At 49.7% G+C, this 20,304-nt stretch overlaps 1 protein-coding gene across 1 annotated transcript in view; it reads left to right on the forward strand.

Moving 5' to 3' along the window:
* Positions 1-10,505: 10,505 nt before the first annotated feature.
* GFOD1 (Gfo/Idh/MocA-like oxidoreductase domain containing 1) overlaps positions 10,506-20,304 on the forward strand; it is a 92,205-nt gene continuing 82,406 nt past the window's right edge. Inside the window, exon 1 of the mRNA XM_081827672.1 lies at positions 10,506-11,441. Coding sequence (XP_081683798.1) covers positions 11,189-11,441 — 253 coding nt within the window. The 5' untranslated portion in view covers positions 10,506-11,188. The remainder of the gene's footprint in view (positions 11,442-20,304) is intronic.

Raw genomic sequence — 20,304 nt, forward strand, 5'->3', positions numbered from 1 at the left:
CACAGAAGTAGCCTCCACTCAGATGGCACAGTTATGACCCACTGGTTAACTGAGCCCTTTCTGTTTTGAGTATTTCTCCTTTGTTGATACCTGACAGCGTTCTTTCACTAGGGATATTATCTGATTAGATCAGACTGGATTGAACTAAAGGGAATTGGATGTTCATTTAGCTCAGCCCTAGGTTGGTGTTCTACTGAAGGGTGGCTAGAGAAGGTCTTGGTTCTGTAACCAGCCCTTCTTTTAGTTCCATGTGAATCCTTGTGGGGCTGGATTTTTCTTTTAGCTAGGAAAACTGTCACCAGGTATTCATTGGGGTCGGAACTTTTTTGGGGACTTCTCTCTAATTTTCCTAGTTTGGACTCTCATAGACAAGGCTTTCTTCCTTAAGCATTGTTGCTCTGCTCTTTGGTAGCCAGGGACCCCATTGCTTATCTTCCTCTTCTCTCTTGGGACTGTGATTTTGCACATTTATAAGTGCCACTCCACTGCTAGATGACATCCTTCCAGATGGGGCACAAGCAAGCACTTTCCAACCCCTGTGGAGAGGGATGGGCCAGGAGGGATCTCTCAATCTGCTTGAAAGATGGTCTGTCTTCCTTCAGGGGACCCGAAGGCCCACAGGCCGGTCACCCCAGCTGTGTGAGACTTTCCTTATTTGACCCCAGTGTGCTGTCAAATACTATTCTTTTGTGTACCATAACGTGGTAAATGTAGGGAAGGCCTGTGAGGGGTTCCGAACTGAAGATAAATATGTTTTAATTTGTAAGGCATGTTCTCAAGTTTAAGGTTGTACCTGATATTTTTTTCCCAGCCATTAGCTCCTAGCCCTCTGTCCCTGCTCCTAACACTTTGCTTAAAAGTTGGAGTCCTGTCTTGGCTGTGTGTGCAGCGAAAAAGCAAAAGGTGTGTGTGGCATGAGGGTGGGGGAAGGAGTGATGGGGGAGAGTGGGGGTGGGGACATGGGGAAGGTCACCCGGGTCATTGTAGTGGTAGAGATAGCTGGTGAGAGACTCTAAGGGGGAAGAGAATCCCAAGAGAATTGGGGCTCTGTGGCTCCCATAGGGACTGTCCTTCTATTGTTTACTATAGAGGGTCTAAAATTCTTATTCCTTTCTCATACCTTGCCCACCACCCCTCCTCTGCCTCCCCTCCACCTCTCACCTGGTTTGTGTATGTGTCACTCCCACAAAACTGTAATTTATCTCCATGATTTTGCTTTGCACACACTGCCTCACAAGTACGTGTTTGCTTGTCTGATGCACAAGGCTATGAGCACCTTAAGGGACACGATGGAGTCTTCGAGCTCTATATTCCCAGTGAGCAATTCGGGGACCCAGACAGAGTGGGCGGTACCTGAACCTAGCTGAATGGAGGGCTGCTGGTCAGCTGAGATGCACAAACCCAGTATAGGTTGTACTTCTTCTGGAAATGTTCGGTTGCTGTTCTGAGCTATGAGTGCTGCTTTACTACCCCACGGCCTTGACCTCTCCCCCAGGCCTCCCAGGCCTGACCATGACCCAGGAATAATGTGTTGATGCTTGATCGAGCAGGGGACCTCCAAGTCCGTGCTGCAGGGGTATTGGTGTTTGTTTGGATTGGTTGGTGCCCATGCTGGATGTTAAATAATTTTACTATCACCCATGAGTGAGTGAATGGCCTTGGTTCCCTTCTATTCTCATTGTGCTTGACATGTTCTCTCTGCCATCATTCTCCCAGGCCACACTTTGCCCCTGCTTACCTTTCCCTAAGAAAAAGCCCTAGGTCTCTCAGCCCTTTGGGTGGCCCTCCTTTGGACCACAGAATTACAGGTCCACAGCCTATGTTGTGGTCTCCCTGCCTAGATATGAGTAGTTCAAATGATTGATTTGGGGTTCTGTACGTTGCCTTAATAAATAGGAGAGACATGTTTAAAGTGGAGCATATATTGTTTTATGTGCCTACTCTTTAAACCAGAAATTGAGGGAGTGGAATAATGCTCTTAATTTGAATTGCAAAGGCCATGTTATTCTCTCTCCAATAATATTTACTTTCTGCCAGACTGTTACAAGGGTTATTTTTCTGGTGCGCTCCTCTGTGTGTGTAAGCAGAGTGTTAATGATTTGGGATGCTAAATAGTTTTCCTACATCCTTATTGATCTGTCCAGAAAAAGCACCATACTTTCTTTCTGTTTATTTATAGAGCAATTATATCATCTACCCCCATGCCTTCACATACCAACTGAGGCAGCAGAAAGTTACATAGTATAGCATTCTCCCAGAAAGACTGGGGGCAAGAAGAAGACAGGTGCCCTGAGGATTTTCACATGTCAAGAACGAAAGTTCCGTATTTTTCATAGGAGCTAGTGATGTCCAAGCCCCTGTGTATTTACTTTAAAACCATATCCATAGCCTAAGAGCCACGGACTTGGGGGTAGTGCCTTAAACAGTGTCTCCAATTCTCTTGGCCTGGTGAGTGACACAGATAAAAAACCTGTTGCTATACAATCTATTTGGGTTACTATTACTTTTGGTATTTCAGAGGACTAGTAAAATAGCTAGATGCATTTAGGTTCCCTCCTTCACTGGGTTCCTTTACTCAGAGTGGGAGTTGGAGGTGAAAGAAATTTCTGAGCATGTGACCAGAACTAACTGTTCCTTTAAACATTTAAATGTTTTTTTCTTTATTTTAAATATAAGGAAAGTAGAGAAATGTAGAACGAAGTGGTTTTCTTTTCATTTCATAGGTTACTTCTTCCTAAAAATATCCAGTTGTGGGGCGCCTGGGTGGCTCAGTCATTAAGCATCTGCCTTTGGCTCAGGTCATGATCCCAGGGTCCTGGGATCGAGCCCCGCATCGGGCTCCCTGCTCCGCGGGAAGCCTGCTTCTCCCTCTCCCCCTCCCCCTGCTTGTGTTCCCTCTCTCGCTGTCTCTCTGTCAAATAAAAAAAAAAAATTATATATATATCTATATATCCAGTTGTATGCACAACGATGGGAACTGTATACTTAAAAATAATTTAAAAGGTACATTTTATGTTATGTATATTTTACACCAAAAAAAGACAACAAAGATATAGTTGCAATATTATATATGCAACATTGTTTGGGCTTTTTAAACACGACATTATGCTCTGAGCATTTTCCCATGCCATTACATGATATTAGAAACTGTTTTGCCACCTCTATGATGGACTTAGTCTTTCAACAAGGACTTATTGTGTATCAGTGAGGTACCAAGTACTGTTTCAGACTGATACAGCAATAAACGAGACCAACAAGACCTCTGGACCTCAAGAAGCTTCTATTCCAGCCAGGGGAGACAGGCAATGGTCAAGAAAGCAAACTCACGTAGATTGTGGAAGGGCTGTGGATAGAATTAACCCACAGGTGTTGGAGAGTAGCCAGGGGGTTTGGGAAGAACAGCTACCAGCATATGGTGGGCAAGACGAGACATGCCAGTTGAGCCCAAAAGGCTGAGGAACAAGCCAACGGGTGAATGAAGGGCTGAAGAACAGCATTCCCTGCAGGGGGAACAGAAAGTGCAGGTGTCTTGAGGCAGGAGAGAACCAGACAAGACTGAGGAGGAAGAATCAACAGGAGGCGCGGGTGTGACTGACACAGAAGACTGACCCTCAGCTCAAGGACAAGTGGTGTCAGACAAAGGAGGTGCAGGTGAGATAGTTAGGGACCATGGGAACAAGCCCCAGGTGACAAATAGTACATACCTGGGGCACTTTCTGTGGACTGAAATTGTTAAACCGCTTTTCTTACAGAACAGAACCGGGATGTGGCCAGGATGCAGCCCTATATACACGCCAGACTCAGAACAGAGGACCTGGGCTCCGAAAAGCACCAGTGAACTGCCTGAGTTGTCTGCCAATATCGATCAATCAGGACGAGGCCCTTCCAACCAATCAGAACCAGGCCCTCCCAACCAATCAGGACGAGGCCCTCCCAACCAGTCAAGATGAGGTATTTTTCCTCCTTTCTCTCATTAGCCTACTGGACCTGATTGGGACCCTGAGCAAGAACTTTCTCTGTATAAGAGGGACTTCCTTTGTGTTGGCGGTCGGGGGTGGGGTGGGAAGGGCTACCCTAAGTGCGCTCTGTTGGTTCTCTGTCTTCCTTCAGCTCTATCTGTAGCCGCAATAAAGCCTTGTTTCTGCAGATCTTTAGGTCCAGCCTCTTTTCTATCCTTGTTGGGCCCAAGAATCTGATTTCTGTAACCGAGGGACAGAGCCAAGAGCCCCCCGCCCCAGGCCGTTTTGAGGGGTTAGGTTCTATTGCAGGTAGAAGGAAAGCAGTGGAGGGTTTTCAACAAGATGGCCAATGCTTTTATTTTTATTCATTTTTGTCTTTTTTTAAGTTATTTTTTTATTATCGAAGTATATTTGACATACAATTTTTTAAGTTTAAATATATATATACATATATATATTTATTACTGAAGTATAATGGCCAATGCTTCTTAAAGCTCTCTCTGAGGGGCGCCTGGGTGGCTCAGTTGGTTAAGCCGCTCTCTGTCTTCAGCTCAGGCCATGAATGCAGGGGTCCTGGGATGGAGCCCAGTGTGGGGCTCCCTGCTCAGCGGGAAACCTGCTTCTCCCTCTCCCTCTGCCCCTCCCCCCTGCTCGTGCGCTCTCTCTCTCTCTCTCTCTCAAATAAATAAAATCTTTTAAGAAAAATAAAGCTCTCTCTGCTTACTTAGGGGTGGGAGTCCAGCAGAGTGTGAGGGAGTCCAGGGGAGAGATGACGGTGACAGAACTGTCCCATGTCCCTGTCCCAGGAAGCAGCAGTACTGAGCTCAGAACTGCTTTTTCTGACCTGGACACAGCTCTAGGGAACCCCTCCTCAGGGAGCCTGTTGACCTTTGCTAGGAGAAGGGGAGAAAGGAGAAATGCAAGCATGCTTCTCTTCTCTAGAGGGCCAAGGGCCCTGGTGTCAGGGGAAAACAGAGGCTGTGGTATCTAACCTAAGTTCAGGGGCTTAGTGGTAACAGACTATGATTTGGGAGCCTGGTGATTTCAGTCAAATGCTTGTCTTTATAACCTACCTCAGGCACGTTAACTTTTTTTTTTTTTTATGTAGCAGTTTTTCTTTGTAATAATGGGAATAATTGTACTTAACAGCAAAAGCTGTGAGGAGTGAAGACGTACAAAGCTTAGTGCCTCATGTGTAGCGAGCACTCAATAAATGGTAGTGATTATTCACAAAAAAAGCCCCCCCAAAGAGTTGAAGTTAGAATGATGAATGGGTACTTTTAAAAACTCTACTAATGACAAGTTCAGGAATAAATCTCAGCACTATGCATTATTGGAACTGCTTAGCAAAACTGCTGCAGGATCTTTGGCAGTCATTTGGCAAAGTTATATTTCTACCAAGAGCAAAAGCATTTCGCTCTACAAATATAAAGATTTATACAGATGTTGGGTATTTATGGATACTCAACTAAAAATAATCAAAACTTGTTTCTACATTGTATGAAAAAGAATAAACAAATCTAACTAGATAGCAAGACGTTCTCCGTTTTTCATGAAAACAATAGAACAGTTCTAAAATTGTGGAAGCAAATAAATCAAATTATTTACAGTGGCTATATAAGGATGGAGAGATTCTTATTTCTGAAATTTCTGTAATATGTATGAGTGACTTGTACAATGAAAATATTTAAAATTATCATTAAACTGAGTTAATATGAGAAGAAATTCCATTTTATCATCATCCTAGGGCCGTGAATAAAAAAATGAATCCGCACTATTTTTATTTCTAAAAAAAGGTTGAGAATGTTCTTTTTAGAGTCAGATGACGATCATCTTTTTTTTTTTTTTTAAAGATTTTTATTTATTTATTTGAGAGAGAGAATGAGAGAGAGCACATGAGAAGGGGGAGGGTCAGAGGGAGAAGCAGACCCCCTGCCCAGCAGGGAGCTCGATGCGGGACTCGATCCAGGGACTCCAGGATCATGACCTGAGCCGAAGGCAGTCGCTTAACCAACTGAGCCACCCAGGCGCCCCAAGATGACGATCATCTTAAATGACATTACAATAGGCCTAAAATCTCCCAAATGCAAATGGTAGAGGTTGGCAGATAAATCACGGAATGAGGGGAAAGAAAATTTTAGGCCTATTTTCAGAACTGTTTAAAAGGCCAAAATGTCGGGTTGTGTTGGGATTCAGGCTCCAGGTTTAAGAGGGTCTCACACAAAGAACATGAAGAATAAACACCAGATATTTGTGAGTGTATCATGTGCAAAAGCACTGGGGTTCAAAGGTCCGTGTTACCAGAAGCTCAGGATCAATGCCTGCTAAGAGCAATCCTCCCCTGCCCAGTACTGTGAACCAATAAGACACAACTGTATAGCCAGCTTCCTTGTCAACCACAACCTGGGAAGTCATTCCAACTCTTTCCCACATCGGATTAGCTGCACCCCCAGGGGGCCTCCATCTTGTCACAGCAGAGTGCCTGCATCTTCATTCCCATGCCTGTACCCTCTCTGGGTATTTAGTGGTCCCCTTGCAGGGCTTTGTGGGGTGCACCCCCTTGCAATTCCCCTCCATCATGGAGCCTGAGTGATGGTTCTAAAATGCCAACCTGGGGTGTCTGGCTGGCTCAGTCAGTAGAGCATGCAACTCTTGATCTCAGGGCTGTGAGTTCAAGTCCCACCTTGGGTGTAGAGATTACCTAAAAAAAAAAAATTTTTTTTTTAAAAATCTTTAAAATTGTTCACTGTATGCTTTAAGTCCTTTGGTGATTGTCTATCATGTCCTGGCCTCTTTCACACAAACCCTTCCACCTTGAGTTAGCCTATTTTTAGCCTCCCCCAGTCTAGAACATTCTCCCCTCTTTATTCTAGCTAACAACTCCAGCAAGTCTTTCAACACCTGGGTCTAGTCCTTTCCTCTCTCTGCAAGTCTTCAAAGGCTTCCCATTCTGATTGCAAAGCCGTCCTCTGCTCCCAAATCATCCCCTGCAGGTTCCTACCATGGCATGAGCCACACCGTATTGCCATTGTCCATTGATATATCCAATCAATAGGCCACCAGGCATAAGATACCTGAAGGCAGGTGCCCTGCCATACTCAGCCTTGCTTCTCCAGGGCCTAAACCATTCTTGCACATGGCCCTTGGCACAGTTCTAAGCAGTTTATAAATATTAATTCATACACTCTTCATAGTATCACACGGTTATTAGAAGAACATATAAACAAACATTTGTTCAACAAATGCATATTGAGTGTCTAGCAGGTGCCAGATACGATTTTTGGCACTGGGAATTCAGAAGTGAACAAGACACACAAACTTGTGATCTCCATGAGTTTATCTGTTGAGGCAAATGTACGATAAACAGATAAACAGGTATATAATATGTTGTGGGGCAGCGAGAGGAGGTAAAAAGAAAAATAAAGCCAGACAAGGGGATGAAACATGACAAAGATGTCATTTTAGCCAGGATGGTCGGGCAAGGCAATCTGAGGAGTAAAGGGAGAGAGGGAGCCACGTGGATATGTCGGGGTGGAAGGAGGGTATGCATGGAAGGGGGGCATGCAGAGGAAACAGCAAGTGCAAAGGCCCTGAGACACAAACAAGCTCTGCTGTCCAGGGCAGTGGGGAGGACAGTGTGCTGGAATGCAGGTTGTGGGGTGGAGAGTTGTAGGTGAAGAGGTGTGCAAGGCAGGGGGTTAGCTCAGATACACCTTTTCAGTCTATCCTGAGGCCTTTGGGGTTTATTCACTGGTAGGTATCAAGCCTGGTGGGACACGATCGTACTTATCTTTTAAAGATTTGGTCTGGCTAGGACACCTAGGTGGTGCTGTCAGTTGAGCATCTGACTCTTGGTTTTGGCTCAGGTCCTGATCTCATGGTTTCGAGATCGAACCTCATGTTGGGCTCTGCACTCAGTGTGGAGTCCGCTTGAGATTCTCTCTCCCTTTCCCGCTCATGCTCTCTCTCAAATAAATATTTTATTAATATTTTAATATTTAAAAAATTAGATTAGATTTAAAAATCTAATATTTTAAATATTAAAAAAAATAAAGTTTCACTCTGGCAGCTGTGTGGAGAATATGGACTGCGGGGGAAGCAGTAAGTGTGCAAGGAGGTAGACCAGCAAAGAGGTAAATGCTGTGGTCCAGGCAGTGATGATGGTGACCCCAGGTCCCCACCATGCAGGGAAGCTGTCAGACTCTGGATGCATTTTGCAAGCTGAGCAGACAGGCCCTGCTGATGCTCGACTATAGAGCATGTAGAGAGAGGAGCCGTGGATGCCTCCAAGGTTTTTGGCCAAATGGTGGGCTGGCCGTGCCGTTTGCTGAGATGGGAATGACTGGGGGAGGAATGGTTTAGGGGGAAGGTTGGAGACGAAGCCTTCTGTTTGAGTTTGAGTTGCTGCCAGGATTCAGTTTTGTCTTCTCTGAAATGGGGATGATGTTTGTTTTATACATTCGATGAGAATCAAATGTGATCATTTTCTCTTGATATTACACAGATGTCAGGTTTATTTTTATTCACACGGAAGCTAAGGGTAGAGTTCCCTTTAAAAGAACACAAACAAACTACCTCTTACTGGCTAGATATTGCTGCCCTCGTATAATTGGCTCTCATACCAAGAAATGATGTTGGTAACAGACGCCTCTCCATATTTATTTAACATTTATCTAGAGCTTACTATGTGTCAGACGCTATTCTAAGGACTTTATAAAAATAACCCCTATAGTCCTCCGTTATTACCCTGACTTAACAGATAGAACCCTGGCCCAAAAAGGGGAAGTAATTTGCTTAAGGTCCCATGGCTACTAAATGGCAGAGCCCAGAGTAAACCCCAGGTGCTCTGGCTCTCTTCCACCCCCAAAGCCAAGCGCCACCTCCCCTGCTCCAGATGAGCCACTGCCAAGGCTGACATATGACCCGGCCTCTTGTGTAGCAGGATGGTGCCTCGTGTCGGACACCATTGCCTGCACCCCTTTGCCCCTGTAGGCGGTCCTGCCTCGGTCCTTACAAAACCTCAGCTCAAAAGAAGCCTGTCAGTACTGATGGCAATACTCCTTTTGTCTCAGACCTTCCCAGGCCGCTGGCAGCCACTCAGAGCACTCAGTGTCCTCTGTGCCTTTCTTCTAACACCCTGAGGTCAGCCACCTCCCCCCATTGCAACACACGAGCCTCTTCGGTATCCTGCTCTCTCCAGGCGCCCGCCTCATTGCCAGTTGTTACAAGTTGTTTTAAATGCTTGCAAGAATCACGTTTTCCACTCCCGTGTTGAAGCCGACCATGTGCCACGTTGAGCGGAGGGAAGACAAGAGAGGAGCATGCCAGGACCCCTGACCTCTCATGAGACTTTGAGCTGGAAGCCAGGTTCTGTACCATTTCAGCTTCGGGTCCCGCATCCCGGCACCAAGTGGGCACAAAGTGGACACTCGGTGAATATTCATTTATTTAGCAAATGTTTATTGAGGGCTTACTACCTACAGGCCAGTGTGATGGGTGCCGAGGATCTGCGCCCAGGCGGGTGCAGGGCGAGCTTCAGCCGGCCCCCCTCCCTCCAAAGGAGCAGAGGGTGGGGATGGGGGTGCAGGCTAGGGAGTGAGACGGCGGGGGGCGGGAGGGGGCGTGAGCGGCGAAAGAAGCCAAAGCGAGAGGTCGAGTGACTGGCGTAGCTTCTGGCCAGGGCTTCCTCTCCGTCTGGAAACCCAGCTCGCCCAGACGTGGACACACGTGCCGCAGCCGCTTCGGGAACCCCTCACCTAGCGTCTGCTCAGGCGCTGGCCTCGCGGGGAAAGCAGAGCGTGTTAAGACTGGGAGGAAGGCGGCTGGACCGAGCGAGCGCGGCGGGAGGGCAGACGCAGGGTTGGAGCAAGCTCTCTTGGAGAGAGAACTCTCCAGATCACCGCCCCAACTCTGGAGCCTAGCCTGGATTCCAATGTCAGGCCCGTTGCTTACCTATCGTGTGACCTTGTGCAAGTCACTTACCGTTCCCGGGGCTCAACTGCATCATCAGTTAAATGGGTTGCACCAATAACCTTAAGGTTGGTGCAAGGATTAAGAGAGAACGTCTGGAAAGCTTCCCTAGCGTGGTTCTCCGCACGTAGGAAACGCTCCCGCTCCGCTGCTCACACCTCGCAGGGCTCCGCCCCCCTCGTCCCCCCGCCCCCGGACGCCCCCGGGCCGGGTTGCCCACCGCCCGCTTCCCAGGGATTGACGAGCCGCCCAGTAGGGCGCGCCCGGCCCCGGTGGATTTATGGCCTGCTTCGGGCGGGGTTTGGGAAGAGGCGAGCAAGGGAAGGAGGTGAGGGCGAAGAAAGGAAGGCGCGGAGGGGCCGGAGGCGCGCGGGGCGGGGCCGGGGAGGAGCCGGGCTGGGTTCCTGGGCCCCGCGCGGCGCGCACCGGGAGCCCGCGGCGGCGGGGGCGGGGGCGGCGCGCGGCGGCCAATGGCGCGCGGCGCTGCGGCGGGGGCGGTGCAGGAGCCCCCGGCTGCTGACAGCCAAACTCACCAACTCCGCCCTCGTCCCCGCGGGATCCCGGAGCCCGAGCCGGCCTGGGGCCGAGGCCGCCCGAGCCGCGCTGCGAGCGAACATGGCAGCAGAATGAGAAGGCTGGCGCCGGGTCGTGGCCGCCGGCGCCGTGCTGCAGCTCGAGATCCGCGCCCGGCGCCCTCCGAGCCGCGTGTTTAGCCGGCCTCCTGGTGGCCGCTGGATTATTTCATTCGGAGCCGAGGGCTGGCGAGCAAGGGGACCCCGCAGCCGCGCGGGTCCGTGCTCTGGCTGGGTGTAGAGGCTCGTGCGTGCGAGTCGCCGGCTGCGGAAACCACGCGGGAGAGAGCGGGTCCCGGGCTGCGGCGGCGCGGACGCGGGGATGAGCCGGCCATGGGGCGGCCTCGGCGGGGCTCGCGGAGCCGGCCGGCGCTGCGGCGGGGGCGCTGCCTGAGCCGGGGCTCCGCGGGGCTTCGGGGCCTCGGACGCCCCGGGGGGGTCCCTGCCACCGCCCCCGGGAGGGACGAGAGCCCCGCGTGGCGGACACTGCAGCAGACGCCGTACTGAGGCGCCCCGAGCCTGCTCCGCCTGCAGCTCGGTGCGCTCTCGGCACCCGGGCGCCTTGTCCGGGGCACGGGCGGCTGGCGCATCGCGGCGAGCCGGGTGCAGGACTGGCTAGAGGGGTGTGTGTGAGCGTGTTCGATTGGAGATCTGAGCTATAGCAGAACCCGGCGGACCAGAGCAGCCATGCTTCCCGGGGTGGGCGTGTTCGGCACCAGCCTCACGGCCCGTGTCATCATCCCGCTGCTGAAAGATGAGGGCTTCGCGGTGAAGGCGCTGTGGGGCCGCACGCAAGAGGAAGCCGAGGAGCTGGCCAAGGAGATGAGCGTCCCCTTCTACACCAGCCGCATTGACGAGGTGCTGCTGCATCAGGACGTGGACTTGGTGTGCATCAACCTGCCGCCGCCCCTCACCAGGCAGATCGCTGTCAAAACCCTGGGTGAGCGACCCCTCTCCCCTCCAGCCCCTTTCCTCCCCTGCTGCTTTTCTGCTCTCGCCCCCTCTGCATCCCAGAGGCTTACGAGGCATCTACGCCGGGCCCTGGGACCTGAGATGCCACATGCTACTCGGAGCTCCCTCCTTCCTCCTCCCCGGCCTTCCCTGCCTCTGCGCTTCTTCTCTCCTCCCTTCTGGCACCACCTGGACGCGCCTTCCCACGTGCGTGGCGCGGAGGCTGGAGGAGGCGTGTGTGTTCCGGGGCTGGCGACGAGGCGGATCAGATGCTGAGGACCGGGCACGAGCTGCTCTCAGGAAGAGAAAACTAAGTCCCCAGCTGTGCCTGTAGGGCCCCGAGTATGTGCGTGGGTGCGCGCCTGTGAGAGGCGAGTGCGCGCCCAGGAACGCGCGGATAAAGGGCCCCACACGTGTGGCGGGTTTTCCTGGGGGCGGTAGACTACCTGACGGGTAGCAGCTGCGGCGCCCTGCTAGGCCCGTTTGCTTCTTGCTGCTGTTAGTTTGGTGTGAGATTAGAACGTGACGTTCAGCTGGAATGATTGCGCCTTCGCCGTCGGCCGTGGATGGCGGGAGTGGTTGGATGGGGGTGGGGGATGCCCTGGGACGTCTTCCAGGGGGTTCTGGGTTAGTAACCAACCGGTTTGGCAAAACCAGGGGGATTGAACTGTCGAGTGTGGCCGCTCGGGAATTGTCTTCTGCGTGGGTTTGAAATAATAGATGTTAAATTTTTCGGGGATGGGCGCAGTAGTTCCGGAGGCATGGGTGCTTTGTGTGGGAAAAGGCCCAACGCAACCAGTTTCACATGGGAGCGTGCTGTAGTCCCTCCTTAATAACCGTCAGGAAAGTTCCCAGGCCTGATGTTGACAAGCAGGTTGGGAATGAGCTCACTGTCCCTCGCCATCCGGTCCCCCCACCTAACGCAAGCGGTCTGAACCATCCCAGAGCGCAGAGTATCGGCGTCCCTGCCATGCCCAGTGGAAAAAGGAGCGCATAGTTTGTCCATCAGCAGTTCTCGCACGTACCTAAGACAGTCCCAGGAATACTGCTCACTCCTTACTCTCCCAGGCAATGTAACACCCACCCTTGAAAGTTGGAATTCTTATTGTTGAGGAAAGAGACAAATCTTATGGCACAGGACGCGACATTAAGAGTTATAGGGCAAGAGCAGGTCCAGTACTCAGAAGCCAATCAATGGTAATATATGTCATTTTGGAAGCCATGTTTTATTTTTTAAAACTGGCCTCAATTTAGGGTAGGTGAAATGGATGTATATGTTAATTCTATCTTCAGAGACCTAAGACCAGAAGGTACAACTCTTTCTTCCTAGAAAACCATTTTTTATCAGCCCATTCTGCTCTTGACTCCGAGAAGGAGAAGGGAGAGAAGGGACATCTGATAGAATTCCTAAGGACGCTGCGCAAGGCTGTCCGTCTGTTTTCATGTTCATTTTATTAAGTTTCTGACATCTGTTGCTTATTTTCTTTGGCCTTGAATTGAATGTCATTGACTTTTCTGTTTGATATAATCTATATACTGGGTTGCTCACTTTTGTGCTTACAGTGGATCTGTGTATATCAGGCAGGTTATAACCATCCAAATGGCATAAATCTGTTAGGTCACTTTGTATCCAACAGGTCTGTCCTGAACTCTGTTTCTATAGAGAGCCCATGACTGGTCATATCAGAAAGACCTTGTAACATTGCTTTTCCCCACTATGGCAGCCCAGTCCTGCACGTCAGCAGCCCTAAGGCCTATCTCCAGGAAAGTGGCCATTCCGGGAACAAGGATGTTCCTATTTTCGGACTCTTGTACTTTAGCCAAGAAAGCATTTGGGGGCTCTGGGTTGGAGAGAAGTGGTACAAATTACACATTTCTGGATACTTATTTTCAAAAATTCCTATGATTTTTTTTCCTTGACAAGATTAACATTTGAAGTTACCTCTTCAAAACCAAGCAAGAGTCTTCAGAAATAGACCTAGTTTAATAATCATGACTAAGGACTAGGGTTTTGTTTATATTTTTGTAGTAAGTCTTGGGCTTTTTTTTTTTTTTTTTTAAACTCCTGGATTTTGCAGGTAATTTGAGATAGTTTGTGATTATAGAAAATGCGGGGGTCGTTGAATTTAGATGTGGCTGGACTTTTGTCTCATTCCCCAGTTCATCTTCACTGGAAAATGCCCAGAGGTCACTTTCAGATTGTATTTGTGAGTATGCAGCTGGGGAGTTGTCTTGGTGTGCTTTGCTGTCATGGTTAGAGGTCCAACACACACACACACACACACACACACACACACACACACATCACAGGAAGTGAAACACCCCTAACAGTTATAGAGCTGGTTTGACCGTTGGGGGTTTATAGATGCTAGTGTTTGCCTGGAACTGAAACGAGCCAGTCTTGACCGGTCCCGGTGAAGTGCCCTTCTTTTGGCCAAGGCCTGGCCTTTGAGCTGCTTGCCCAGCGATGGTGGGTGGTCTGCGGCCCTCCATCCATACTCATGACGGGTCTCTGGTCTGTCAAGGGGAAGGGCTGGTCTGGGCACCATCAAGGAATGACACTCGGAGTCAATAGAATCATAGATATCCTCCTTGAATTTCTAAAAATTCCCTTGAAATCCCTCCTTTGGTGAACTAGGCATTCGTCTGTTGTAGAGACTTTCTTCAGCTCTTTTGTACAATTTTTACAGTGCCCACCACGTGCCAGGCAATGTGGCAGGTGCTGTGTATAAAACACTTCCCTTCACAGTGAGACTGGCCCCCTAGCCTAGCCGGTAGCCTCATTTTACAAATGAGGCAACCTGAAATTCAGAGAGCTGAGCGGCCTTGCTCAGGGACGGATAGCCAGGGATTTGAACCCACCCATCTGCCTCCCCAGAGTCCTTTCTTCCTGTTCCATCCCCTAAAGTTGCTTCTTGGCCTCAGTTCCTTCTCTCAGATCGAAGGAGCTCAGATGAGATCATTGGCGCTCTCCTTTGTTCCTGTTCACCCCACGCATGGAATCTGTTCTCTCTTGAATCTGTTCCTTTTTCTCCATCATCGCTCCCTCCCTGGAAGGAATGAGGCCTCTATCTCGGTCTCTGAGCAAGCTTGCTTGCCTGCCCCTCCTCACCACTGCCTCTCTCCATTTTCCACACTGCTGCCAGGTTTTCCTTGGAGAACCTCAGACTCGACCGTGTCACTGTGCCCCCCTTTCGTCACTTCTAGGAAGAGTCCCAACTTCTTGGCACGACAGGCAAGGGCCGGCCTGTGACGAGCCTTGCCCAGTCTCCTGTCCTGCTGGCTGTTCTGGAACCCCAAGGGCTTCAGCTAACCCCAGAACTCCTGGTGTTTCCTCGAACGGACCCTGTTTGATTATAGGTCCGTGCCTCTGCCTTGTGTTTGTGATGGATGCCTGTCCACCCTGCAAGACTCGGCCCCGGGGTTGCCTCCTCCCTGAAGTCTCCCACTTTCTCAGTCTCGCCCCTCACATACCCGCCTGGGGTCTCAGCATCAAAGGCTGCTCCCATCTTTTCTTGAACCTATTTTAGTGCATTTGTGTAGAAGTTAAGTTTTATTTAGTTATTTTGAATAGGTCATATATATATCCACGTGGTGTAAATTGGAAATACTATAAAAGTGCACAGTGAAGGGTAAGTATCCACTAGTCCCTGTTCTTCAGCTAGAGGCAGTCCCAGGTTGTTTTTGTTTTTTTTTTAATGTCTCCTTTTGAAGATTTTGCTAGGTATGTACTGGCAAATATGTTTGTGAGCATTTTTTAAATCTTTTTTACATAGTTGGTAACATCTCATACACACTGTCATATACCTTGCTTTTGTCATGCAGCAGTATTGAGAAGAATTTATGTATACACTCACATACACATCTGTATGTATGTAAAAAAACAGCATGCGAAGGTATCCATGTTCTTAGTTTTTGCTGTATAGTATTTCATTGGACTAATCAAAATTTATTTAACCAGTTCCCTATTACTCTGCATTTAGGTTGTTTTCCCAGTCTTTTGCTTCTACAAACGTGTAATGAATAACCTAGAACCCATGTCCGTTTGCACACACGCCAGTCAGTGCGCTTGTAGGGTCAGTCTGTGAGCTGCCGGTCAAAAAGTATGTGCTCATTTCCTTTAACAAAGATGTTGCCAGATTAACCGGCCCCTGAAATGACACCGCTGTTTGTCGATTTCCTTGTGCGCCTCGCTCTGCCTTGACTGCCCTGTGCCTGAAGGCAGCCAGGATGGGCTCACTCACCTTAGTATTCAGAGCAGTACAGCTCCCAGCCAGCCTTTGGGGTCAGTCAAGACCTGTGTCTAATTTGTCCTCCCGCACCCAGACTACGCAATGAGCCACCCGCTGCCTCCCTAGGTCCACTCCTGTTCCTTATCCAGTCTGGTCTCTGAACAACGGGAGAGTGGCATACATACATGTACATGGCGCTATGTCATTCCCTGCTCAGAGGCTCTCAGCGGTTCCCCTGGCACTTGGAGCAACATTCAGGGTTTTTTTGGCCTAAACTGGCTCTGCCTAGCAATGCCGGTCACCTCTTTGGCGACCATATACTCTCCCTGGCCCTCCAGCTGCTTGGGCCTTTTTGCTCAAACACAGCAGCCCCTTTCCGGACTCTGGGCCTTTGCAAATTGGCTTTTCCCTCTGCCTGGAGGGTTCCCCCTCACTCCTCTGAAGGGCTAGCTCATTCTCACTTTCAAGTTTCAGCTCAGATGTTCTGTCAGGAGGGAGGCCTTTCTGGTCCTCCCCTCCCAACCAAAAGTTCCTTTTGCCCACTTCTCAATCATACCCCGGCAGCCTCTGCCTGTTCTGGGTAGTGCTGTCGCTGTTTGTGATGACCTCTTTCTTTCTTTTTTTTTTTTTTAAAGATTTTATTTATTTATTTGAGAGAGAGAGAATGAGAGACAGAGAGCATGAGAGGGAGGAGGGTCAGAGGGAGAAGCAGACTCCCTGCCGAGCAGGGAGCCCGACGCGGGACTCGATCCAGGGACTCCAGGATCATGACCTGAGCCGAAGGCAGTCGCTTAACCAACTGAGCCACCCAGGCGCCCCTGTGATGACCTCTTTCATTCGTTTGCTTGTCCTCTTGTTTGCTGTTCGTGTCCCGAACAGGAAACAAAGTTCTTGGAGGTCGGGCCTGTGCCTGCTCTGCTCACCAGGGTGGCCTTATCTCCCCTGGACAGTGCCAAGCGCTGAGTCACCCAGTAGGCACACTAAATATTTGCTAAATGACGAATGAATGCCTTTTCAATGAATGAATGGATGCTCGGGGAAGGCAAACGATTATCAACAGGATGGGTCCATCAATCGGTCACATTTTGTCCTGCGTGCTGTAGCCCAGTGCCCCTCAGACATTCACACACGGGCTCATCTCCCCGGCGGGGGGGTGGGGGGTGGGGGGGAAGGGGGAAGATCTTGCCAAAATGCAGATTCCAGGGCGGGACCCAGGCTTGAGAATTTCTCTCCAGTTCCCAGGCGCTGTGCCTGCGGCATCAGCCAGACACAGAGATGTGATGGTGTTCTCCGGGAAAACAAGACCAACCCTGCCGTGAATAATTAACCTGACGGCGGCACTGTGTTAAAATACCTGTTGGCCTTTGTGTGTGATGTGACAACATCTGTTTTTTGTGTTCCCTGCCCTAGTTTTTGGAGACCGTAGTGCAGACTCTCTGGGGGAAAGCCCTCTCCGTGGGAGGGCAGGCTCCTTCGGGATGGGGAATAAGGCTGTAGGGTCTCGTTGAGCTTTGGCTGTGTGCACACTGATTGATCCTGCCCAGACTTGTTTGGCATCCTCAGCTGAGGACCTGGGGCACCGTGCCCTTTCCTGCCCTACTGCGGAGTGTCTGCAGTTGCCCATGGTGGAGAAGGGGTTCTGGAACAGGGGTAGGTAGGAACCAGGAGGAAGCAGGGCTGGGAGGACGGTGTGGTTGCCACACAGAGAGATCGGGCTGGAGATGATCAAACATCCTTGTTGGACTTGGTAGTAGTAACCATTCTGGAATCCCAGCTCCCCCTTGACATTTCTTCTGGATGTTTTTCTCTCCGAAGACTGTGTGGAAGAGGCAGTTGTGTTTTTCTCCCCGGGTTTGTGCCGCTGAGCACGGAGGGAAATGGTTTTGGTCTGTCAGCTTGGTGTAGGGTCAAGGAAGCTCCAGAGCATTATGTAAATGGAAGAAATGATTGTGTATTGTTAGGAAAAGTCAAGCACCACCAGTCTCATTTCATCTAACTGAAATTAGGTACAGTTGAGTGATTATTTTGTTGATGATATCTGGCTTTGAAAATGTACAAGTGAGAAGGAGCCATATTAAGAGATTGGACATTTTGATCCTGAAACTGGGGAAGAACCAAAAAAAAAAAAAAAATGGTGGAAGTAGGGGTGCCTGGGTGGTTCAGTGGGTTCAGCATCTGCCTTTAGCTCAGGTCATGATCTCAGGGTCTTGGGATTGAGCCCCATGTCAGGCTCCCTGCTCGGCGGGAAGCCTGCTTCTCCCTCTGCCTTTGCCCCTACCCCTGCTCGTGCTCATGCTCGCTCTCTCAAATAAAAAAAATCTTAAAAAAAAAAGTGGTGGAAGTAAATAGCATGTTTTAAGGGTTGCACCAAGAAGGAAATACATTGGCAGTTAGTTACATATTTTGATTCAGGGTAATCATGGCCCGTCATTATAGATGATGTTGTGATTCACAGAACCGTTGATGATAGAAAAGGTTAGCAGGTCACAACCGTGTAGCCATCCCCACTGAGCCTCAGTTTTCCGATCAATAAAATGGAGTTAAAGATACTATGATATAAGGTTGGTATGACAATTAAAATGAGAGGGGGTGTGTAAAGACTTAGCCACCGCCCCCTCCCCCTGGAGCTATCTGTATAAGTTCAATAAATATTATTCTACTTCACCTTGAGGTGATAAATTCTTTAGCCTGTTCCAAATGGTACTTTTGAAGATTTGTTTTTCGTATATTTTAGAGATGATTCCCTCTTGCCAGATTCAGAAAATACAGTTAAAAGGTTTTTAAAATTTTTATATATTTATTTATTAAAAGATTTATTTATTTAGAGAGAGAGAACCGGGGGAGGGGCAGAGGGAGAGGAGAGTCTCAAGCAGACTCTCCGCTGAGCGTGGAGCCTGACGTGGGGCTCGATCCCACCACCCTGAGATCATGACCTGAGCTGAAACCAGGAGCTGGATACTTAACCCACTGAGCCACCTAGGTGCCCCCCCCTTTTTTTAAATTTTTATTTTTTAAAGGGAATGTGCATATGCCAAGCTTCAGATGTGGGATTTGCTGAGAATCTAGTACTTGCCTCAGGGATACATGATCTAGAAGGTGCTAATGGTGTTCCCAGGAATGCACCACGCTCCTGTGAGGATTTATCACCTGTGAGAAGGATGCAGGGCCCTCCATGGAACTCAGAGGCAGGGACGTAGCTGAGGCTTCAGTAGGTGCCTGGAAACTCTGAACCCCTAGAATTTTATCATTCTGTGCTATTCTGTCTGTGTGTGGGCCTCATCACCCATCCCTCTTTAGCCCGGGGCCCGTGTGCTGGAAGGAACTCCCAAATACAAATATTACCAGTTTAGCCCCCCCACCCTCCAGCCCCCACTCCCAATTGTTCCTGCTTGTGTCTGATGCTTTCTCCAGGCTCAGTCTTTTTGGAGGTTATCTGATAACGTGGGGGGGTTCATCACAAAATGCCGTGTGGACCCTCTACTGCAGGGAAGTGGGGCTGGAGGGATTAGGAGTGATCATCCCCAGCTGGGCCGCACTCCCAAAAGGTGCCAATGACGAAAACACAGACTTGGTTGAAGATTTTACAAAAGTAGACCTTTCTGGATTGTGTAGGTTCTTTATATACTGTCTTCAACTACACATTTGGCATTTTGCCGCTTTTATAGTGACCACAGTAAAACAGTAGAAAGAAAAGATATATGTGACGATAAAATGATGCCAACCTTGTCGTCATTATTATTACATTTAGGGTGTCTCTGTTGGTAAGATATGGGATGGGTAAGTAGATGAACGTAACTGGCTCTGTGGAGTTTTATGGTCCAGCCCCTCTTGCTTGCGTGCTGGCTGAGGGCCTCGGTGAGGCAGAGACCCTTTGTGCACAAGCATTAGGGTAGGGCCTCCAAGGAGTCAGGAGTCAGGAGTCAGGAAAAAGACTGAGGTCCTGAGGAAGAGGAATTTCTACCTTCAGATTGCCTTCACACTGGAAACTGCAACATCAACCCTTCCCTGGGTCTCCAGCCTGCTGGCCTGCCTTGCAAATTTTGGACTTGTCTGGCCCCATAATTGCATGAGCCAATTCCTTAAAAATAAACCTACCCTGCTCTCACTCACCCGCCCATGGTCTCTCTCCCCGTCCTCTCCCCCTCTCTCCTCCTCCCTCCCCCTCCACCTCCTTTCCCCTCTCCCCCTCTTTTCCCCCCTCTGCCCTCTCCCCTGTCTCCCCACTCCTCTCTCCCTCCCTCCCCCTCTCCCCCTCCCCCATTCCCTACTCTCCATCTCCTCCTCTGCCTCCTCCTCCTCCCTCCCTTCCCCCCTCCTCTCTCTTTCTCCCTCCCTTTCTTTCTCCCTCTCCCCACACATCCACCCACCCACCCACCGCTCCCTACTCGTTCAGTTTCTCTGGAGCACCCTGATAAATCCACATTTTGCCTGGATCAAGGCCACCTGGCCAGGCAAGCTGGGCAGAAACGGACCTAGCAGGCATGTCACACAAGTGTGGGTCTGGCAAGTCTTGTTGGTGTGGAAGCTGCTCCCTGGAGTTCAGCTGGTGAGTGTGGGTCCCTAGGAGAGTGCGCTCTGAGCATCTTCCCCTAAAGCAGGAAGACCTTGAAGGCAAAAGAT

Source organism: Leptonychotes weddellii, chromosome 8, assembly GCF_054177405.1.
Source record: "Leptonychotes weddellii isolate Sample4059 chromosome 8, ASM5417740v2, whole genome shotgun sequence".
Taxonomy (NCBI): Eukaryota; Metazoa; Chordata; class Mammalia; order Carnivora; family Phocidae; genus Leptonychotes; species Leptonychotes weddellii.